The 20938-nt window shown below is 46.8% G+C and overlaps 9 protein-coding genes across 10 annotated transcripts; 5 read left to right on the top strand and 4 right to left on the bottom strand.

The window, feature by feature from the left end:
* Positions 1 to 94: 94 nt before the first annotated feature.
* On the top strand, positions 95 to 1783 carry LOC128254128 (adenylate kinase). The gene is made up of 4 exons (XM_052982962.1): positions 95 to 310; positions 763 to 999; positions 1064 to 1231; positions 1288 to 1783. Exons 1-4 carry the CDS (start codon positions 209 to 211, stop codon positions 1501 to 1503), a joined length of 723 nt encoding a protein of 240 aa, XP_052838922.1. The 5' UTR covers positions 95 to 208; the 3' UTR covers positions 1504 to 1783.
* A 507-nt stretch (positions 1784 to 2290) lies between these two features.
* On the top strand, positions 2291 to 3280 carry LOC128254132 (ejaculatory bulb-specific protein 3). Its single transcript, XM_052982965.1, has 2 exons — positions 2291 to 2450; positions 2773 to 3280. Exon 2 carries the CDS (start codon positions 2784 to 2786, stop codon positions 3162 to 3164), a length of 381 nt encoding a protein of 126 aa, XP_052838925.1. The 5' UTR covers positions 2291 to 2450; positions 2773 to 2783; the 3' UTR covers positions 3165 to 3280.
* A 437-nt stretch (positions 3281 to 3717) lies between these two features.
* LOC128254134 (probable protein BRICK1-B) lies at positions 3718 to 5304 on the bottom strand. Its single transcript, XM_052982968.1, has 2 exons — positions 5099 to 5304; positions 3718 to 3911 (listed from the first exon to the last, which is right to left on the bottom strand). The coding sequence occupies exons 1-2, from the start codon at positions 5217 to 5219 to the stop codon at positions 3802 to 3804; spliced, it is 231 nt and encodes a 76-aa protein (XP_052838928.1). The 5' UTR covers positions 5220 to 5304; the 3' UTR covers positions 3718 to 3801.
* Positions 5305 to 5669: 365 nt separating this feature from the next.
* On the top strand, positions 5670 to 6940 carry LOC128254127 (uncharacterized). The gene has a single exon (XM_052982961.1). It carries the CDS (start codon positions 5763 to 5765, stop codon positions 6867 to 6869), a length of 1107 nt encoding a protein of 368 aa, XP_052838921.1. The 5' UTR covers positions 5670 to 5762; the 3' UTR covers positions 6870 to 6940.
* Positions 6941 to 7020: 80 nt separating this feature from the next.
* On the bottom strand, positions 7021 to 7582 carry LOC128254133 (allergen Tha p 1). Its single transcript, XM_052982967.1, has 2 exons — positions 7328 to 7582; positions 7021 to 7222 (listed from the first exon to the last, which is right to left on the bottom strand). The coding sequence occupies exons 1-2, from the start codon at positions 7521 to 7523 to the stop codon at positions 7080 to 7082; spliced, it is 339 nt and encodes a 112-aa protein (XP_052838927.1). The 5' UTR covers positions 7524 to 7582; the 3' UTR covers positions 7021 to 7079.
* A 298-nt stretch (positions 7583 to 7880) lies between these two features.
* Positions 7881 to 10328, bottom strand: LOC128254124 (LIM domain-binding protein 2). Its single transcript, XM_052982957.1, has 2 exons — positions 10190 to 10328; positions 7881 to 9924 (listed from the first exon to the last, which is right to left on the bottom strand). The coding sequence occupies exon 2, from the start codon at positions 9887 to 9889 to the stop codon at positions 8156 to 8158; it is 1734 nt and encodes a 577-aa protein (XP_052838917.1). The 5' UTR covers positions 9890 to 9924; positions 10190 to 10328; the 3' UTR covers positions 7881 to 8155.
* A 381-nt stretch (positions 10329 to 10709) lies between these two features.
* LOC128254123 (inner nuclear membrane protein Man1) lies at positions 10710 to 13197 on the top strand. 2 transcript variants are annotated; one of them, XM_052982956.1, is made up of 2 exons: positions 10710 to 10901; positions 11174 to 13197. In XM_052982956.1, exon 2 carries the CDS (start codon positions 11185 to 11187, stop codon positions 13135 to 13137), a length of 1953 nt encoding a protein of 650 aa, XP_052838916.1. In that variant the 5' UTR covers positions 10710 to 10901; positions 11174 to 11184; the 3' UTR covers positions 13138 to 13197. The 2 variants fall into 2 exon arrangements, with proteins under 2 accessions (XP_052838916.1, XP_052838914.1); XM_052982954.1 differs by having other exon boundaries at positions 10710 to 10905.
* LOC128254130 (CCR4-NOT transcription complex subunit 11) lies at positions 13183 to 14225 on the bottom strand. Its single transcript, XM_052982963.1, has 4 exons — positions 13877 to 14225; positions 13679 to 13818; positions 13454 to 13619; positions 13183 to 13398 (listed from the first exon to the last, which is right to left on the bottom strand). Exons 1-4 carry the CDS (start codon positions 14120 to 14122, stop codon positions 13267 to 13269), a joined length of 684 nt encoding a protein of 227 aa, XP_052838923.1. The 5' UTR covers positions 14123 to 14225; the 3' UTR covers positions 13183 to 13266.
* Positions 14226 to 14395: 170 nt separating this feature from the next.
* LOC128254122 (integrator complex subunit 1) lies at positions 14396 to 20925 on the top strand. Its single transcript, XM_052982953.1, has 3 exons — positions 14396 to 15840; positions 15908 to 16887; positions 16943 to 20925. The coding sequence occupies exons 1-3, from the start codon at positions 14514 to 14516 to the stop codon at positions 20822 to 20824; spliced, it is 6189 nt and encodes a 2062-aa protein (XP_052838913.1). The 5' UTR covers positions 14396 to 14513; the 3' UTR covers positions 20825 to 20925.
* The last annotated feature ends 13 nt before the right edge of the window (positions 20926 to 20938 follow it).

Raw genomic sequence — 20938 nt, 5'->3', positions numbered from 1 at the left:
ACAATTTAAAATGTAGGCGGGTTGAAATGCTTATCGATAGGCATGAAGCAACGTAGTGAGAACGCGCCGATTTCGTGGTCAACATTTCACAGGGTGATTCGTGCAGGCGATTTCTCCTTCTTGTTTCTTATCTTTAACCTTCATTTTTGGCTACGCGTTGAATTGGTGATTTAGTGGCCAAGAATCAGTCGAGCATAAGTAGTAAACGATGGCGCCGAATGCAGCTGTACCAGTGGAGCGCTATGAGCCCCAAAACATCGGGATCAACGCCATTCTCTTGGGGCCGCCGGGTTCCGGCAAGGGAACGCAGGTGGGTCCAAAGTTACATAATGTGTGTTTCACTGACACGGACGCTATATAGTCTATAAATAAATAAATACAACGTGTTCAAATGCGCGGGCCTGTGTTTGCAGATATGCAAGAGCCTAGTTAATTCCCAATGAAATTAACTTATAACTTAACTTATTAAATGCATACATGTGATGTTTTGTATCTACACATACGGATTGATATGTGTGAAGAAAAAACTTGACCCTGAATCAAATTAAATGATTGGCCAAAAGAAACGAATTAAATGAGGGCACCTAAAGGCAATCAAGTGGGTATTATGCAGCACAGCTATTAAAAGCCCACCAGAACTTTCTTAGTCACAAAGGAATGCATCTTATCTAGCGGCTAGATAGCCTTTTTGATATGAGCGGTGCTAAATTGATTAAAGTTCATTCAAACTTATCAATGGTTTTAATTATGTCCACTTTATAGGCTCCCCTGCTGAAGGAGAAGTTCTGCGTCTGCCATTTGTCCACTGGCGACATGCTGCGGGCGGAGATTTCATCGGGTTCCAAGCTGGGAGCCGAACTCAAGAAGGTCATGGATGCCGGCAAGCTGGTCTCCGATGATCTGGTGGTGGACATGATCGACTCCAACCTGGATAAGCCGGAGTGCAAGAACGGATTCCTCCTGGACGGATTCCCCAGGACTGTCGTGCAAGCTGAGAAGGTTAGTTCCATTAGAATGTCTCCTTATTTCCACCAAACTAAATCCATTTCATTCGCCTTTCCAGCTCGACACATTGCTGGACAAGAGGAAAGCCAATCTGGATGCTGTCATTGAGTTTGCCATCGACGATAGTCTGTTGGTGAGGCGAATCACTGGCCGTTTGATCCACCAGTCCAGCGGGCGGTCCTATCACGATGAGTTCGCTCCCCCCAAGAAACCCATGACGGATGATGTTAGTATAGGGTATTCCCAAATAAGTAAAGACTACAGATCGTATCCAATCCATAGGTGACCGGTGAACCTCTGATCCGACGAAGCGATGACAACGCCGAGGCTTTGAAGAAGCGACTGGAATCATATCACAAGCAGACGAGGCCCCTGGTCGATTACTACGGCCTGCGGGGACTGCACTTCAAGGTGGACGCAGCCAGGAAGTCCAGCGACGTCTTCTCCACCATCGAAAACATATTCCAACGCAAACGTCCCGCCCAGGTTCAATTATGATTTGTTCCTGCGCAGTGATCAAGTACTACTTACTGCCTCCTGACAATTTACTTTTGAGACACACCCACACCCACACACAACGTTTAAGCCTAAAGTTAGAGTTGCATCTAGGAAATCAGCATCCTAAATAGACGAAATAACCATTACTCGAGAAGGTGTACAGGTACGACTACTTTCCTTGTACAGATTTCTAAAATGTATTAGTGTTTGTTACTTTTTACATTTCACTATTTGTAACTACAATAAAACTTAACGAAAAACAAGTATATTTTATGGAAAACGTTTAGTTTGAATTACTGGTGGCGGTTGCGGACTGTTTAAAAACCAATAATAGTTGTTATACTGTACTTAACTTGTGGAATATAAAGCAAACTTGTCTGAGTACTAATGGAAAGATTCTAATTGTTCCGGGAACTATTATAGCAATCACTAGAAAGCAAGTATTGAAGGGTCATTTCGTACTCACCTCAAGTGTAAAAAATGAGAAATCGCTAATGGAAGTCGTTAATGAGATCGTTAAATTTGAATAAGAAATCAATTTTAACTATGTTTGCCCGTAAATAGTGGTTGCGAATCCCTCGCAGCCCAGCCATCGATCGCCATTTAGTACACAGACGTCACTTGGCTAATGTTAATGTCATATTAAGTATGTATAACTATCGCATGTATATTATATAAATGTATAACGACGATTGACTAATCACTGGGTTGACTTTTCAGCAATAGCGATTTGCGCTTCAAAGTCTAAAGTGTGTGCAATCCCATATGGATACGAACTAAGCCCGAACACAGGCTTACACTGCGGTGTGAGTATTACACTTGAAGTTCAATCGCAAGTTTGCCCAGGTATAAAAGCCAACTTCATAGAAATATTTCTCAGTCAGTTCCAGCAGCTGCATTGCCTCACATCATCTACTTCGTGTCGAGTCTATAAGTCGAGCTCCATTGTAAGACCATCGTTCAAATGTTTCGCTTTGGTGCTGATCGGATCGGCTAGCCATTCATATTCATAGGCAAATGAGTGTGTGGCACAACCAGTTTTCATCGTGTGTAAACAGTGACATCTTTTTAGAGCCAATAAATGTGTTTCAGATACGCATACAAAGTGGCGTTTGCCATGCATTAATTTGCATAAATATCTGATTCAGACATATGTATTTTGCAAATGCAGTGGCTAGTAAAAAATATTTCCATTGACATAAAACTGGTTGCGAAGTTACCCAAAAATGGCTGATTAATGACGAATGTTTTCCCCATTTTTACCCATAGGCAAACTCAAAATGAAGATGATACTTGCGCTCTTTGTCCTTGGAGTCGTCCTGGTCGCCGCCGAGGATAAGTACACCACCAAGTACGACAACATCGATGTGGACGAGATCCTGAAGTCGGACCGCCTGTTCGGCAACTACTTCAAGTGCCTGGTGGACACCGGAAAGTGCACGCCGGAGGGTCGGGAGCTGAAGAAGTCGCTGCCGGACGCTTTGAAGACGGAGTGCAGCAAGTGCAGCGAGAAGCAGCGCCAGAACACCGACAAGGTCATCCGCTACATCATCGACAACAAGCCGGAGGAGTGGAAGCAGCTGCAGGCCAAGTTCGATCCCGAGGACATCTACATCAAGCGCTATCGCGCCACCGCCGCCGAATCCGGCATCAAGGTGTAACTCCCGAAAGTCCCGGAATCAATTCGTTATACGCAATGTTAATTAGGTCTATGTACACATCTGTTCATCAAAATTATTTTTACGATCGTGCGCCGAATAAAGAGATTTGTTTTGTACTCCACGCCTTTGAAATAGTTCTCGAACGGGGGGTTTGTTTTTTTTTTTTCCAAGGTATCAGAAAGCATATCAATTAGTTTTGTTAAGTGCGACAATTTAGTCCGGTCCCATTAATGATGACTAATGTAAAGACAATTAAACTCTTAACAACCTAGTCACAAGATTACGTCTAGACCTTAATTTACGGTTTATATATAGCAAGCTGATTTGCATAAATATTGCAAGTTAAGGCAGTTACGGCTAGTTGGCAATAACATCGCGTGTTCGTCTTGCTTCTTAGTTATTACTTATATTATTCTTAAAAGGGGCAATGAAACGATTCCGATGGCCGGCAAACAACTCAACCATGAATTAACGTCCTTCAAAGAACAAACAATGTATTGCGAATTATTAATGTCACGGCAAGTTCACATCGTCATACGAAACACAAATTAAATATTGTTATTATTATCAGTATCTTTTAATTATCTTATAAATGTACAAAGCTTAGTGTAAAATTGGGGGCAGAACTCGAGAGCGTTTACGTTAATGTTTCACCCTGGGCGACGCACGCTTCCAAGTAGTCAATGCGCCGCTCAAGGATCGTTAGTTTTTCATTTAGAACCGCCAGACGGGAGCGACAGGACATATCTGAAAGGAGGGAAAACTACTTTAGATATCTTGTAACAGCAGAATAAAGATTGTTAAAATAAATGATAGCTAAGAAGTTGGCATCGCAAAAAAACTAACTAAAAATGGGTATACTAAAATAGTTTTAAATTCATGTTAATAAAATCTATGACTATGATTTCATAAGTGGATGAGGTAAAAAACTAATATTGTTATGATATAGTTCATTTGGTAAAACGAAAACAACTTTAGATATCTGATAATAACAGAGATGATAATTAAGGAGTTAGAATAGTTTCAAATTCATTTTAGTAAAAATAGTGACAATAGTTCATAAGTGGATAAGAAGAAAAAACTAATATCGTTATGATATAGTTCGTTTTGTAAAGGAATAAAATATAATAATAAAATATATATAGGGGTATAATATGTTATATCTTATAAAATTATAGTTTATTTGTATTATATTTATTCTTTTTAAATGTATTTTCTTTTAAACAGAAATAGAAAATATTAAAATGTAAGTCAGTAAGAATATATATATGTCTGATCTCCCAGTCATATCAGTACATTTCTATAAGATTAACTTGCTTGTTTGTAAAGAAATAAAATATACCCTTTTTATGATAAATTTAGGGGTATATGTTTACATTATAAAACTATAATTTATTTATATAATGTTCATTCTTGTTAAATGTATTTTCTTTTGAATAGGAATAGAAAATGGTATGCTTTCTTTCAGGGATATTAAATGTTAGTCAGAATATTGTATCGCAGTTAAGGAATATATAGATGACTGATCTCCCAGTCATATCTAAAAGATTAACTCGCTCAGTTCAAAAGTACTTTCCGAATTTGCATGAATTGCCGAAGTCAACATCCTTTCTCGTTTGTTTATCATTTATCACAGTACCAAGTTATTCATAAAAGAACAGATAACATTTACTTAACTTTAGTGAGTAATCCGCATGAATACAAACACCAACTTTAGCTTTTGAGCCTATTTGGCTGCATGCATAACAAGCACCAGTTGTGTTTGCTTTTTATTGACTTACAATTTAGAGTAAATAAAGTCAATGGCAATGATAGAGATTTGTTAGCAATAATATTCATTCGTTCATAAATACAAATACTGCGAACGAACACTCTCACACATACACATACACAGGCGAGCAGAAGTAAATGTGGGTGCGACTGCGTTTTCTTACCGAAAGAGTTCAAAAAGTCGGTAATTCGCTTTATGCTGGCAGTTATTACTTCGATGTATTCCCTGTTCGCCCAGTCCTGATGGATTTGCTTTTGAATCGCCTCTCTATGAGCCCCACTCATTTTAATTTATTAAAATGTTTACTGATAATTCTGGGTTGGAGTTTACAGTGTGGCCGGAAAATTCGAACGAAATACTGTTCGGTATACTCAGTATACCAATCTCATTTAAAAAGATACTAAAAAAAAATAAATACAGGGTATTCCCTAAATGTTGGTCAGCTGTTTTGCTCTTTATGCCCTATGCAAATGTGAAACTCCGATTTCCACAGATTTCAGCTGAATTCGGAAGAACGTTGCTCTCTATGGAAATCGGAGTTTCGCTTTTTTCAAAAATCTCAACGTATTTTCAGGGATGGACTGCGTTGGAACAGGGATGCAAGGCCTGCTCTGTGGGAATAGGCTATTACCGATCTGACAACGCTGCAATCTGCTTCTTCTTGCAGGCCACTGAAATTCTATCGTATAATGGGGCCCCAGGCCATTTTATGTTTCATGACCATTCGTTTCAACCACAGAACGATAGTTATTGATGCCACACACATGGATACAAGCATACACATACACTGGGGACCGTAGACTACAGTTTTCATTTAGTAAACAAAAATGGACTTCATAGACGATTTTATAGAGGAATATAAATGCAATCCGTGCCTGTGGAAAGCGGACTCCGCGGACTTCAGGAACCGCAGTCGGCGTCAGGAGGCATATTCGAAATTAATAGAGGTCGCCACCAAGCATGGGGAAATGTACAATGTCGAGCGAACAAAGCAAAAGATAAACAATCTACGCTGTGCATTTCGTCATCAGTTAAGGAAATACAACGAGGTGAAGAAAAAGGGCGAAAAGTACGAGCCCTACTGCCCCAAAAGGCGTTACTTTGAGTCGCTGATGTTCCTGAAGGACGAGGAGATACCGGACAAGAAGTGCAAGCGCGAGCAGGCGGGATCGGGATGTCTGGATGGCGCGGTCCAGCTGGTTCAGCCGGAGAACTGTGACGAGTTCTCCGACGCCGAGAGTCTTCCGAAGCCGCCAAAAACGTCGGCGGACACCAGCAAGCTGTCGCCCAACAACAGCGCCAACGAATTCTGTGCCAATATCTTCGAGGAGGCCGCCGCCGCTGACCCCATTATCAGTATTAAGTCAGTCAATGCAAACAACCATGCTGGTGGGGCCACCATCAAGGAGGTCGAAATCGTAGTGCCTGCGAACAACAGGCTGTTGTCCGCCCGCAGAAAATCCGTTCCCGATACGATCAAGTCCCCTACCGGCGACTCCGAATCGCCTGGCAAACGCATCGTGGCTCATAACCAGAACCAGAGCCACAACCAGCCGAAACCGAACCACAATCAAATCCAGAAGCCCAATCACATCGTCCGGAAGCGATCTTCGTCTGTGTCCTCGCAGGTATCGGAGGATAACGAACCGCCGGCTGGGAAATTCCGGGCAGATATCTCCACCATTGACTTCGAGCGACTCTTTTCCCTGGCCTTGAAGAGTGCGGACAGTCAGCTGGACGATCACTTCTCGAATTTTGGGAAAATCATCGCCCACAAACTGCGCTCAATGGACGGCACCCAGGCCATATACGCGGAGAAGATCATCGCCGATGTTCTGTACCAGGGCCAGATGAAAATGCTGTCCACGCTTAGTATACACCAGTTTTTGGGCGTCGACAATGCAACAGTTTATGTGGAGAGCCATAGTAAATGATGGCTCCTTTTAAAGACGTACTTTTAGAGTTTATGTAAGAATAAGGTGTACAATACATTCATGTGTCTAAAGCTGTCTTATTTTAATCTATTCTGGGAGTACCTCTTTCTGCTAAGAAGAAGCCCTAAAATGAAGAACTCAAAGGCCAAGAATGATGTCGAGACTAATTTATTATATTCGATGCATGAGAAGAACATTTAATTGCCATATTCAGGCACTATCGTACTTCCTTAGGAGCATGGCCCAAACGTCCGGGTATCTAGTTTGTAAAAATGTGGTCAGCTTTTGCGCCTTTTGAGCCTGTTGTGGGGAGCAGTTTCTGCATTTTCTGGTTATAACTTCTGGCAGGGCAGCTGTAAGTAGGCAAAAATGATTCAGTTCAAGTTTTGTGAAAGATTCAAATTCGGAATTGGACAAGTTCTATGGGTCCTAATTGAGGTACAAAATCGAATAGATACCTTTGAGCTGTAGCCCCAGGGTGTCGCATTCGCTTTTTCCCAGAATGCACATAATTTGGCGGCTGACCACCACTTGGTTGTTCAGCAGTTTGTTTATGTTTCTCTCATCTGCTTGGACACTCGATGAAATCAGAATGATTAAGAAAATAAAATTAACGACCAAAGAAAGCACTCGGTTTTTATTTAGAAGTAGCATATCTCCTTCTTGAACGCGCGACTGAATGTGAAGCAGAAACTGTGTATCTGTATCTGTAGATATAGATATTCGTGCATGCGCAAAGGAGCTGGACTTGATAAACCCATGTGTAGAGTAGGGTTGGTACGGAATCGGTAAATAATGCGATAATAATCTCACCGAAATGGGGAGCTATGTCATCTCGTAGCTGCATTTATATTCCTTGCAAATACTCTACTCTATACAGCATTGCAATGGGATGCGAATGAAAATAGCTCATATTGTATCTCTTAAAATCATTAAACTATAGTACAGGCAGTGCACAAAAACCAGCTAAGCCCACCCTTTGAATAACATGTAAATAAATAGCTTTCAATGTTTTTTGCGTTGTGCTTAAAAGTTATTTTTTACTGAAACAACACATTAAGTACTTTGCAAGGCAGTCAAAGACAGAACAGAAGTATCCTACATCGCTACAATTATATAATAGATAGTGTGTAGAATAGACGACTTAAAGTACAATTATATAGATTTAATGTGTATGTATGTCTTATATACATTTCCTAAAACTTGAAAGCTTTATTTAAATATTTTTACATGCAAGTATGAAAATACATTTGACAATATAGCGAAATATTATGTTTTATTAATTTCTATTGCGATACAATGGGGCTCTTTTTGTCTATGTCAGATATATTCGCGTTGTTCTGCGGGGCAGCCCCGTTCCCAGGGCTGGCCGGGATGGCTCCCGCCCGGTCGATGCTCCACGGATTCGAGCCGGAGATGGGCGAGTCGGCATGCCCGAAGCCGGTGTGATTATCGTGCTCCACGGCATTGGTTCCGTCGTATTGCGTGTTCTCCAGCCGTGTGATCAGCCGCTCGTCCTCCTCGCCGAATTCGCCGCCCATCAGCGTCGGTTCGCCGACCACCATCACGTCCTGCGAGGAGAGGGAGAAACTGGGGCCGGAGGGGGAGCGCTTCTGGTTCGTCACGGGCGGCGTGTTTGAGTTGTTGCCGCCGCCCGAATTGGAGCCCTTCCGTTTGCGCCGCTTATTGGGTGGCCGCTGCGGATCCTTCTTGCCGGGCGGGGCCACCATGCGCTGCCACTTCTGGAACAGCGTGGTCTTCAAACAGTCGCGCGGACTCAATGCGTACGCCTTGTGCCGCGACATCAGCTCCTGCATCGGCTCGAGGATCACGCACAGGCGCAGATAGTTGAGGGTGGAGTTGGTGATGCCAGCCCGCGTGATGTTCTTGGTGATTTGATCTAGCAGCATCGGATCGGGCGGCAGACTGGTGCCGATCACGGACCTTGGAATGAGCTCGCGGTGTCCCTTGATGGTCATGTGCCACGACTTGATGCGCATGTAGTCGTCATACATGAACTCCAGGATCAGTCTGGCATCGGCGCACACCTTCGTGAAGAAGGGCTTGCCGTGCTGCGTGATCACTGTGCACTGGTCGCAGTCCAGCGTGATGGACGTGTTGTGGAACGACTCCTTGGCGTGCTTTAGCTGGAAGTACAGGTCCGAGACGCCGCCCTCGTATATGCTGCGAAAGAAGCGCGGGATGAGCGTGCGCCCGATGGTGTACCGCTTTGGTCCGTCCTCCAGGCAGAACAGTATGGTCAGCCGGGCGTCGTCCTCGAAGAACTCCGTGGTGAACGAGTCCCACCAGCAGTTGTCGCTCTCCTCGTTGCGCTGCTGCAGCCGCTTGTTCAGCTCAAAGACTCTGTGCTCCGTGTGACTGAAGTAGGAATTGTGCCGCCTGAAGCCCTGGTCGATGCGCTCCATCTGCTGCGGCCCGCCCATCATGGGGTGATTGCCACCGTGGCCGAATGGCGACGCCGGTGGCATGGGATTGAACTGCCCGCCAACGCCGAAGACCGTGGGCGATGAGAAGTGCCCGGCCTGGCCGCTGTTGAACGGTGTGCCCGAGCTGGCCGGCCGGCTGAACTGCCCCAGTCCGGAGGAGGGCGAGCCGAAGGGTCCGCCCACCGGGCCGTTGAAGTTGCCCGCCGTCGCCGACTGCGGATAGTTGCCGGGAATGTTCTGCGCACCAACAGGTCCGGGTGTCGATGAGCCCGAGGGAGCAGGTGAGGAGGTATACTGAGGTGTGTTCGAGCCAGGCTGGTTGGAGTTCTGGAACACGATGGACTGGTTGCCGGCTGGCGAGGATTGGCCGGCGGGCGGATAGGGATTGCCGCCCGAATTGTACGGCAGGCCGCCCTGCGCGAAGCCGCCCTGGTTGTTCCCGTCCGGATTCAGGGCCGCCGAATTGGACGCGGGCAGCATCGATCCGCCCTCGGAGACCGCCTTCCAGCTGCCGTCGTCAATGTTCGCTTGAGAAGTCATCGTATTGCCAGTGTTCAAACCCCTACGATTCATGCCTGTGGTCAGTTGTATCGGGCATTCGCGTCGGCCTGTAATCCCAGAGAGAAATGCATTAGATACCGCACATTATATCGGCAATTTCGGCAGTTTCAGTTCGGTATATTTATATGGTGGCACGGTGCGTATGCCTATGTGTATGCACTTGTCTATATGTCCCACTGCATTGCATTTACAAAATATGTGTGTACACACACACACTTTTCACACGGCCCATTCACACTTTAAAACGGAAAACGCTGCCGGGAGCCAAATAGATCGCAATTAATTGCGGGCAGGTAGCTTCCGAATACGCACCTTTGCAAAAGGCATACAATTTTTTAATTCTTAAAGCACAAACACATATAAATGTATCTACAATTTAAGAAAACTGATTGGCCTCCACCGATAGTTTTGCCATCGCTTTCCAAATAGCCAACTTCGATAGGAATGGAAGCAAGCGTTGATAGTTTCAATTGTGAAACGACTGGGAAGAAACATTACTGTTTAGGAATTGCTTTTATTTAAACTTAAAATTATGTTAATAATTAAGGAAGTATTAAAAATGTTTTTTTGTAATATATTTTTAAAGAGATATTAATAATAAATTAAAAAAAAAACTATTTCACTGGCTTGTGCCCACAAGTCTTATAGATTTATTAATTATTTCGGTTCATTTCAATTATGTTTAAGGTTTCAAAATTTTGCAATAAAAATTATTAATTTTTTTTTTATTAGTTATTTAGTGCTTAAATAAAAGTATATCGATACTTAAAGCCGATGTCGTGAGTGAAAAAGGTTTGTCTCCTTTTTGTTTCATTCCAGTTCAATTTCGAATTCTATCGTGCCGCACCCTTGACTTAATAATTTAGTATGTGCCGTATTAATTTGTAATCAAAATATGGTTGTAAGACTGTTGCTTTAAAAATCTGTAGTTTACTTTATTTTTATGTAATTACCGCTTGGTTCCACCTCGAACCTATTGTGTGATGCGCTCACTTGTTGGACATTTCTGTATCAGTGTACTTGTGTAGGTATGTTTTCTATAAACGCCATTTATTTCGCACATTTCCCAAAGTTTGTTGTATTATAAACAGTGTTTGATGAATTTAATATAAGCTTATCTTAGTAAGCTAACTAAAGTTATATTTGAAAGCGTTTAGTTAAAACGCCCTGCTATTTTGAAAAACTTGTGAAAATGTGCTTTGCCATGCAGTTATATATGCACATTCCATTCCTGTGTATGCATATATGCTGCATTGTGCGTTTCTTACACTCTAAACATTTTTGTATACTTTGCAGAGCGTGAAAAAATGTCAACTGAAAGTTTAAATAGTTTGACCGACAAGGAGCTGCACAGGAAGCTAATCCAGAGCGGCTTTCCCAGCACTCCCGTGACGGAAACAACGCGGGCTGTTCTAATTGAGAAGTTGAGGAAACACACTCGAGCGGACAAGCTGAAAAAGCGGAGCAACAAGTACGTACTGTACTCCAAGGAGCAGCCGGAATCGCCGCCCTTTCCGCAGTACCCCCAGTTCCACGCCCCACAGCCCCCTGTCTACGCCAACGGCCTGGACAACAATAACGATCTGGAGATGAGCCGCAGCTCCTCGGTTTTCAATCGCAGCTTCGACGAGAACGACTCGAGTCCACTGCAGTTGTCCGCCTCTAAGATGTACGCCCCGCCGCCTGTGGTGGCCTCCAATTACGATGGCGACTGCTCGCCCCACAGCCTGGGCCTAAACGGCAAATACCGGCAGCAATGCTCCATGCCGTACGCCATAGACACGTCGAATAACTATGGAAAATCGAGTGGAAAGATGAAGATATCTGATGGCGGCGTTGTTAACAGATTGCTCAGCTTTCGCGATACCACAATCCAAAGGAAATTTAACTATTCAACACCTCCGGCGTCGAGAATCCCGCCAAGGAACGAAAGACTGGCCCGATTCGCTTTGTCGGACATCAGATCGTTTTTCAGAAACCCCGACATCAGACCATCCATAATACCAAAAGTGCTCATTTCGCTGTTTTTAATATTTCTGACAATAATCACTGTTCTGTATGTGGGCAAGAGGTTTGAGCAGAGTCCCATCGACAAAACAGCACTAAAGTACACATTATGTAACCCCAACGAATTGCAACTGCTCAGCGAACGGGCGAATTGCGTAGCAAAAGATTCGCTGAGGGGTGCGCTGGAGTTGAGCGAGGTGCTCTACAGGCATCTGAACGAGCGAGCCAGGCTCCATCACTGCCAAGATGGGAGTGTATCGCCCACCCTGGAAATGGGAGAGTTTGTGAAGGAAATGGTCAGCAGCCCGAAGACCCACAGGGGGAATCTGCACAACAACCTGCTGGCTGCCAAATATCTTATTGCCGAAAATCCACAGTGGAGTATTCAAGAGGTGGACGCCTCAAATCAAATTGGAAAGGGCTCGTACTTTGAACTTTCCGAACCGAACCTGCCGCTCAAGTGCGTTATATGGAAGAAGATGACCCGTTTTTTCACTGTCATCGGTACGCTTATTTTGATAGTAGTTGGATTCCTCGTCGTCTACTTTGCGGTGGTCATTTACCGAGTCAAACAGAAGGAAGCCCTGCTGGCGGTCGACCAGTTCTCAAAGGACATAATCAACGAGCTGATCTACTTGAGTTCCCAGTCCGAGAGTCCGGAGGTGATCATAAGCCAGCTGCAGGAGAAGTTTTTGCCCACCAAGAAGCGCTCTAAGCACCTGTCTTCTTGGAACAAGGCGCTCAAGCAGCTGGAGAAGAGCGACAGCCGTGTGCTCTTCGGAATGGTCAATCGAGATGGTAAGGCGATGCGCACGATTGCCTGGAACAGGAATCTGGACAAGAAGGATCCGGGCCTGGTTAAGAAGTGGCAGAGTCCTGCCTTCGACAACTCCAACAAGATTGCCAATCCACCGACGCCCTGCCTGAAGATACGGCACATGTTTGACTCCTCGGAAGTGGATCAAGCCAACCTGAAGCAGTCCATCGTGGAGTCGATCATCGAGAAGGTGGGATCGCGCTGCAAGATCTGTGATGTCCAGCTGGACATCCAGTCCTGCTGCGTGTACATCCGATGCGCCAGCGAGGAGGACGCCGGCATGATTCACAACGAGATCAACGGCTGGTGGTTCGATAAGCGCCTGATTTCGATTAAATTCTTAAGACTTGAACGCTATCTAAGCCGCTTCCCCAAGCCCTCGTCCGAGCCACTCTACTTTCATACCAGCGAGGCGGCCAACAACACTCACTCATAAACACACACAACTCTACACTAGATACTTAAGTTATTAAATTGCGAATTTGTTTTACATGTACAGAGGGAGTTTTATTGTTTATTTGGCTATTTATCAACTAAGTTTTGACCGCAACAAGAAAGTAGTTTATTACTTTGATAGGGAGTTCGAAGACAGAGCACTCTCTCCTGTTTCCAAGTGTTTGATGAGACGGTACAGGGCTGCCGCTTCCTTGATCTTGCTGAAACCAACGCAAAAGGCTTCGATTTCAATGAATAATTCCTAGAAACGATAAGTTTTAGTATTGATTATGACCCTAGAGTGATAGGGGTCCTACCTTAACGTTCACAATCTTGTTTCGAATCAATGATTGAAGAAATACGCAAACCAGGCGCACAAGTCGGGATTGCATGTACTTATCCTTAACTGTTTCGCAGGTCGAGATACAATTGCTAATGTATAAGTGGATAAACTCCGTGGGCAATGGACCCGATGTGGTTAGTCTGAGGCAAAAGATGGACATTAGAAGGGGCTTTAATAGATGGTATTTGCGCAAACCTACCGGTTGACCACTTCCATGGAGTGCAGTGTTATGTCCATATTAACCAATATGTTGAAATACTCAGTTATGTCGGTGGTCATCATCAGTCTTAATAAAATCTCAATGGAAATGAGTGGATTGTTTTCAACTAGTAGAGGTAGCTAAAATGAGTGAAATGTTAGGGCTATAAGGATCTGGATCTGCCACTAAGCAACCTACTTTGGCCGGAGTCAGTCCATACTGGCGTGCAATGTCCGTGTTCTGCTTTAGCAAATCGTCAAACAAAATGTGCTGATCCTGCAGACTTAAAGGCTGAAGAAAAGCCTGTTCGATGAGGTGTTTTGTGTTGGGAGTAACGTAGTTAGACTTGTCATATAAAATCTCCACTTTCTCGCTGTTCGTTTGATTTATCCACAGCAGCTCGTCCTCGAAGTCCATTAAAGGCGGTGCAATGGACAGAAACATATTGGCTTGTTATTTTTAATTTAGAGTTTATACCGCAACTTTTCATAAGAATTATTTTGTCTTGAAATTTGTAAACATAAGTAGTATTTAGTGTGACCTTAAGGGAAAAGCCTTGAAAGCGCTGAACTAAGGAACAGCCATATAAATTAGAAATATGTATGTGAATATTAATAATAGTTGTTGGTGAAAAGGCTTAATTATTAAATAACAGTTAATTACAATGCTTTAAACTATTTGATTTGCTTAAATTAAGCTTGTTCCAACACTTCCATCGTTTCAATTTAGAGGCTTTGTGCTGATGCGCGCAATGCGTTAGTGCATTTGTAAGAGTGTTCCAGCCTCAAAGAGGACGGCCACATTGCGCTGCCTTCGTTGTAATCTGCAATAAAAAATGGACCGCGGCAAAGGCAGCGGATCGAATAGATCGCAAAAGAAGGTTCCGCTGGGCGGAGAACTCTTTGCCCTCGGAACCAAAAGCGTTCGCGATGACTCCAAATCCAAGATCATGCCCCTCAAGGCCATATCGTCGTCGGACAGGAAGCGGGAAGCCTCATCCTCGTTGGCCAGCACAAGCAAACGATTCCGGGGCAACATGAAGGATGCGGCCACCGCGGACATGTCGAGCAGCAGCCAATGCGAGACCTGGGAACAGTTCGCCATCGACTGCGATCTGGAGAGCGTTATCGAGACCATCTACGCCGCCCTGGAGCAGAACGATAGCGAAACTGTGGGCCGGCTGGTCTGCGGCGTTATAAAACAGACGACGACGAGCTCCTCGCGTTCCAAGGTGGACAACATAGTCCTGCTGGCCCTGATCTACGTGGCCAAGCTCCAGCCGAGTATATTCTGCACGGACATCGTGGCCTGTGCGCTCTTGTCCTTCCTGCGGCGCGAGGCCAACGTGAAAATGAGGTACAACACCAACCTGCACATCCTGTTTGCCAACCTGCTGACCAGGGGCTTCGTGGACACATCCCAGTGGCCGGAGATACTCCTTCGCGCCTACATAGACGACGCGGTCAACGAGCGCTACTGGGCGGACAACGAATTGTGCGCTCCGTTGGTGAGGAACATATGCGCCGCCTTCAAGACCCGTACTCCGCACATAAGTCTGCTGCGGTGGGATGTAAGCACGGCCACGGCTCTGCCCACGGGCACACAGGCGCACAGGGACAGCATGACCGTGGACGACGACTCCGGGGACAATTCCACACAGAGCCTGGATGCGAGTCCCCTGAATGCCGAATCGGAGCCCGTTTCGGATGCCATGTGCGCCATTAAGCCCAGATACAGCGATGCCGTGGTGCAGAAGCATGTTAGCGATGCCATTCGCGATCAGCTCAACAAGCGCCAGCAGCAGGATAACTACACCAGAAACTTTCTCAAGTTTCTCTGCACTACTGCCGGCATTCCGGAGGTGCGATGTCTGAGCATCTCGCGTCTGGAGTTGTGGATCCACAATGGGAAGCTCGTAAAGTTCGCCCAGCAACTGCTCTCGTACATTTGCTTCAACATTAAGGGACGCAACACGCAGGACAACGAGGTTCTCTTGGTGCTGGTCAAGATGCGGCTTAAAACGAAGCCGCTGATCAATCACTACATGTCGTGCCTCAAGGAGATGATATATCTGCAGCCGGACATCCTGAGCACTGTGATGAAACTAGTCGTGCAAAATGAGCTGTCCAACACCAGAAATCCGAACAACATGGGAATGCTGGGTAAATGAATATACATCTCTGTAAAATAACTATTTAAATTAATAATTTTGTTTACCAACTTAAACAGCTACTATGTTTCAAACGTCTTCCGATCAATCTGCTGCAAATCTGGCTGAAATCTACCAGGAGTTCTTGCTTCAGCGGGATGACTGCCTGCGGACATTGCGTGTCTTTTTGAGGGAACTCGTGCGAATGCTGCGCTTCGATGTGAACCTGGTCAAGTTTTGCAAGACATTTCTGAGCGAGCGGGAGGACCTCACACCGCAAATCGAAATGTTTGAGTTTAAGGAGAGAATTTTCCACTCCATGGTGGACATTGTGTGTCTGTGCATGTTTCTGTCGGCCACGCCGCAGGCAAGGGAAGCCAGTTTGTCCCTGAAAACCAATCGGGATACGAAGAACAACCATGCGCTGCTTAAGCTTTACAACCAGATGTCGCAGATCCAACTGGACACAGTGTCGTGGATGTACGAAACAGTGCCCACTGTCTTCAAGATACCGGCCGCCGAATATCACCAGGCACTGCATAAGCTGCTGCTGCTGGACAGCCCGGAGCAGTATTCGCGTTGCGATCAGTGGCCCTCGGAGCCGGAGCGCGGAGCCATCCTGAGGATCATTTCCGAGACGCCGATTCACGAGGAGACCCTGCTGCGCATTATTTTGATCGGCATCACCAAGGATATTCCCTTCTCCATCGCCAACACCTTCGACGTCCTGTTGTTGGTCATTAAGCGAGTATCTGGAATGAAGGCCACCAACATTCCGGCCGTGCAGGCCAACAAATTTGACATCATTGACTTCCTGTTCAGCATGTCTGAGTACCATCATCCGGAGAATATTCGGCTGCCGTCGGACTATGAACCACCAAAGCTTGCAATCATAGCGTTTTACTGGAAGGCCTGGCTCATTTTGCTCATGATATCGGCGCACAATCCCTCCTCGTTTGGAGCCTTTTGCTGGGATCACTATCCCACAATGAAGATGATGATGGAAATATGCATTACCAATCAGTTTAATAATTCGGCCGCCAACAAGGACGAGTTGCAGGTAAGATTTTGAGTTATTAACTGCCTGCCTAAGTTATAATAAGGATAATTTCTAGATAATCACAGTGGAAAGGGACCACATTCTGCAGTTCGAAACGTACTTGGCTGCCCAAACATCGCCGCATGCGGTTATCACTGAGGAGACGGCGATCCTGATCACCCAGCTGATGCTAATGGATCCCATGGGCACGCCGCGCAAGGTGCCCTCCATGGTGTTGGATCAGCTGAAGTTCCTCAACCAGACCTACAAACTGGGCCACTTGTTCTGTCGATGCCGCAAGCCGGACTTGCTGTTGGACATAATCCAGCGGCAGGGCACCACGCAATCCATGCCCTGGCTGTCGGATTTGGTGCAGAACAGCGAGGGCGACTTCAGCCACCTGCCGGTGCAGTGTCTGTGCGAGTTCCTGCTCTTCAATGCGCACATCATAAACGAGGAAAACAGTCGCGATGCTGAGCTGGTTAACTTCCTGCGGAATTTAATATTCGATGGGAACCTGAGCCACCAAATCGTTTGCGAGCTCTTGGATTACATATTCAGGCGGCTATCGTCCACGGTCAAGCAATCGCGGGTAGCTGCTCTCTCGGGTCTGAAGATTATATTCAGGCACTCGGGGGACTTTGAGAACGAGTGGCTTCTGAAGTCGATCCAGCAAATCCCGCACTTCTTCGAGGTCAAACCCTTCATTATTCCCCAGCTGCGGGCTGCCTGCCAAGTGGAGAACTGTCCGGAACTGATTATGGCCTATATTCAGTTCATTACGGCGCACACACTGAACGATCCGGTGAACGAAATGCTGGATCATGTGATCGATATGGCGCAACTGATTGTGGAGCGCAGCACAATGTTCCAGCACATCATAATTTCCCAGGAGGATTATGATTACGTGCCCGACGAGAACCGCATTCAAACCCTCAAGTGCCTGTTCGTCATGTTCAATAACTATATTATTAAGCTGCGGGAGTACCATGAGCCGTACGAGTGGACCGAGTACCCGGACTTGCTGATGGTCCAGTTCGACGACGGAGTGCAGCTGCCCCTCCACATAAACATCATACACGCCTTCATTATCCTGCTCACGTATTCGAACAGCAACATGCCGGAGTCCATACCCATTTTGGACTATTGGTTCCCGCCCGGACGACCGGCGCCTGTGGCCTTTCTGCCCAGCATGCCGCAGGAGCAGGTGCAACTGCTGCCCGACTGGCTGAAGCTGAAAATGATCCGCTCCTCCGTCGACAGACTGATTGAGGCCGCGCTGAACGACTTGACGCCCGATCAAATTGTGCTGTTTGTGCAGAACTTCGGCACGCCCGTCAACTCGATGTCCAAGTTGCTGGCCATGCTGGACACCGCTGTGCTGGAGCAGTTCGATCTGGTGAAGAATGCCATCCTCAACAAGGCGTATCTGGCGCAGCTGATTGAGATTCAGCAGGCACGGGGCGCCAAGAACGGGCACTACACCGTGCAGGCGCTCGATCTGCATTCGCACTCGCAGACCGTGCCGGATCTGCCGAAAATCAGTGTGGTGATCCAGGAGACCGTGGAAATAGGTGACTACGATTGCTTAGAGGCGACCAGTGGCCTCGGTGGCGACTTCGTGGCCACCAAAGAGGTGGCCCAGACCATTCTCACACAGCCGGATCACATGACTGTGACGAGAAGTGACTGTCGATCCCTGATTCAGAAGCTGCTGGACATGCTAGTGAATCCGAGTAGCAATCGAGGGGATCTAGTGACCGCCATAACCGAGGTGTTGGCCATGGGCTGCGATGTCATCATGAGCCGACATGCCTGCACTTTTCTGAGGACCTTCTTCAGTTGCATGCTGCACAGCGACAATTACCACATGCTAGAGAACACTCTGCAAAAGAACTTCAGTATTTTCAAGCACAATTTCACCGACTCCAGCCTGCTGCAGAAGACCGAGCTGTATCACGAGAGCCTGGTGTTTATGCTGCGGAATTCGCGTGAGATTTATGAGCAGCAGTTCAAGGCCAACACCGCCTTGCTGGCGAGAAAGCAGATCGTCAAGGGCATTATCGAAAGCTTCGATCACACCAAAGACTCCAAGGCAGTGGCGAAAAGCAAGAGCGACCAGCTCTTCCACAACGGACTCTTCATCGACTGGCTGTCCGAAGTGGATCCCGAGATCGTTTCCACGCAGCTGATGAAGGAGCACTTCCTGTTCTCCAAGTCCTGCAGCGAGTTCAGGTTCTATCTGCTGTCCCTGATCAATCACCAAACCAACTGGGACACGATCGAAAGGATTGCCGAGTATTTGTTCAAGCAGTTCCATGGCGACTACGACTACGCCACGGTGCTCAACTACTTTGAGGCGCTGACCACAAATCCGAAGCTGTGGAAGGGCCGCGAGAAGTACATGTCGAAGAACGTGCGGCCGGATGCCTTCTTCCTGCTGAAGACCTCCGAACTGGGACCATTTGCACACTTCATCCTGCACGAGGGACTGGCCGAGATAAAGGTGGACAGCAGGAACTACGATTTTAAGCTCTGCTCGCGAATGAACCTGCTGTTCAAGCTGACCGAGAAGCGGCGCGACCTCATGGTCAGGGTGATGGAGCACGTGGAGAACAGTGCGGTGTCGGACTACTTGAAGCTGCAGGTCGTGCAGCAGATGTACATCATGTATCCACGCATTAAGTTCCTGAGGCCGGGCAAGACCGGCGAACAGGCCTACAAGCTGCAGAGTTTGAAGGGCTGCCAGGCCGACAAGGTGTCGAACAATCTGATCACCTGCCTGGGAAGTCTGGTGGGCAAGAAGGACTTCGAAACGCTGTCCACGGACACCGAGTTGCTGCTGCGCAAGCTGGCCGCCTCTCATCCGCTACTCTTCCTGCGCCAGTTGAGTGTTCTGTCGTCGATTATGCAGGGTCGGGCGCAGATCAGCATGAAGGCCCTGCGGGAGGAGCACCACTTCCACCGGTTCGTGCAGATTCTGAGGACACTGGAGCTGCTGCAGCCCACCATCTTCGAGGATGCGTACAAGAACGAAATCCAGAACACGCTGTCGTGCTACTTCAATTTCTTCAAGCACCACAGCTCGGTGAAGGAGGCCTGCCAGATGCTGAACAAGTTCGTGCAGATGCTGCAGGCCTACATCAACTACAATCCCTCGAGTGCCCTGCTCTTCATCGAGCAGTACGTGGGCATCCTCAAGGAGCTGGCTGCCAAGTACACATCGCTGGGCAAGCTGCAGGTTCTGGTCCAGGCAGTGGCCCTTCTGCAGCACAAGTCGCACTCGGCCTCGGAGCTGGACGACGAGGAGGTGAAGTATGAGTACGACCTGGACGAGCATCTGGATGCGAAGCCATCGGCCAGCAAGCCGGTGGTCAGTGAGGAGCCCATCGACGCAAATCCGCCAACGCCCATCGATGTGGGCGGCAGCAGCAGCAGCAGCAGCAGGGGCTCTTCAACGGTTCTAACCTTGGGCTCGTACAGCAGATCCAACTACACGGACATTTCGCCGCACTTCCTCGATCTGATCAAGATCATTAAGCAGGCAAACACCGAGGATGTGGTGCTGGGTCCCATGCAGGAGCTGGAGTGCTTGACCTCCAAGCGGTTTGTGTTCATCAACGAGCTGTTCGAGCGACTGCTCAACCTGATATTCTCGCCAAGTGCTCAGATCCGATCCATCGCCTTCATCATCCTAATCAGACACCTCAAGCACAATCCCGGCAACTCGGACATCAATCTGTGCACCCTGAACGCCTACATTCAGTGCCTGCGGGACGAGAACTCCTCGGTGGCGGCTACCGCCATCGATAATCTGCCGGAGATGTCGGTGCTGCTGCAGGAACACGCAATCGACATCCTGTCGGTGGCCTTTTCGCTGGGCTTGAAGTCGTGCCTGAATACTGGCCACCAGATTCGAAAGGTTCTCCAGACATTAGTGATCCAGCATGGCTATTAAAGGTTCAGTTTATAAGCTAGACTCATATCTCATCATTAAGTTTATTGTAATCTTAACTCTAAATAATAAAGTGTATCCGAGGGTACTAGATTTTTACCACATTGACAATGTTAA

Source organism: Drosophila gunungcola (assembly GCF_025200985.1).
Source record: "Drosophila gunungcola strain Sukarami chromosome 2R unlocalized genomic scaffold, Dgunungcola_SK_2 000004F, whole genome shotgun sequence".
In the NCBI taxonomy this organism is placed as follows: Eukaryota; Metazoa; Arthropoda; class Insecta; order Diptera; family Drosophilidae; genus Drosophila; species Drosophila gunungcola.
Note: the sequence above shows the minus strand (reverse complement) of the source record. Positions and strands in the feature narration are given on the sequence as shown.

Bases quoted from the DNA above. Each gene is read 5' to 3' on its own strand.
- LOC128254128 (XM_052982962.1), top strand. From the start codon at position 209: ATGGCGCCGAATGCAGCTGTACCAGTGGAGCGCTATGAGCCCCAAAAC. The intron at 311-762 runs GTGGGTCCAAAG...TCCACTTTATAG, and splicing joins GTTCCGGCAAGGGAACGCAG to GCTCCCCTGCTGAAGGAGAA. The intron at 1,232-1,287 runs GTTAGTATAGGG...TCCAATCCATAG, and splicing joins AGAAACCCATGACGGATGAT to GTGACCGGTGAACCTCTGAT.
- LOC128254132 (XM_052982965.1), top strand. From the start codon at position 2,784: ATGAAGATGATACTTGCGCTCTTTGTCCTTGGAGTCGTCCTGGTCGCC.
- LOC128254134 (XM_052982968.1), bottom strand. From the start codon at position 5,219: ATGAGTGGGGCTCATAGAGAGGCGATTCAAAAGCAAATCCATCAGGAC. The intron at 3,912-5,098 runs GTAAGAAAACGC...CCCTCCTTTCAG, and splicing joins CGACTTTTTGAACTCTTTCG to ATATGTCCTGTCGCTCCCGT.
- LOC128254127 (XM_052982961.1), top strand. From the start codon at position 5,763: ATGGACTTCATAGACGATTTTATAGAGGAATATAAATGCAATCCGTGC.
- LOC128254133 (XM_052982967.1), bottom strand. From the start codon at position 7,523: ATGCTACTTCTAAATAAAAACCGAGTGCTTTCTTTGGTCGTTAATTTT. The intron at 7,223-7,327 runs GTATCTATTCGA...GCCTACTTACAG, and splicing joins CCTGGGGCTACAGCTCAAAG to CTGCCCTGCCAGAAGTTATA.
- LOC128254124 (XM_052982957.1), bottom strand. From the start codon at position 9,889: ATGAATCGTAGGGGTTTGAACACTGGCAATACGATGACTTCTCAAGCG.
- LOC128254123 (XM_052982956.1), top strand. From the start codon at position 11,185: ATGTCAACTGAAAGTTTAAATAGTTTGACCGACAAGGAGCTGCACAGG.
- LOC128254130 (XM_052982963.1), bottom strand. From the start codon at position 14,122: ATGTTTCTGTCCATTGCACCGCCTTTAATGGACTTCGAGGACGAGCTG. The intron at 13,620-13,678 runs GTAGGTTTGCGC...CTTTTGCCTCAG, and splicing joins TCCATGGAAGTGGTCAACCG to ACTAACCACATCGGGTCCAT. The intron at 13,399-13,453 runs GTAGGACCCCTA...TATCGTTTCTAG, and splicing joins ACAAGATTGTGAACGTTAAG to GAATTATTCATTGAAATCGA.
- LOC128254122 (XM_052982953.1), top strand. From the start codon at position 14,514: ATGGACCGCGGCAAAGGCAGCGGATCGAATAGATCGCAAAAGAAGGTT. The intron at 15,841-15,907 runs GTAAATGAATAT...CAACTTAAACAG, and splicing joins GAACAACATGGGAATGCTGG to CTACTATGTTTCAAACGTCT. The intron at 16,888-16,942 runs GTAAGATTTTGA...GATAATTTCTAG, and splicing joins CCAACAAGGACGAGTTGCAG to ATAATCACAGTGGAAAGGGA.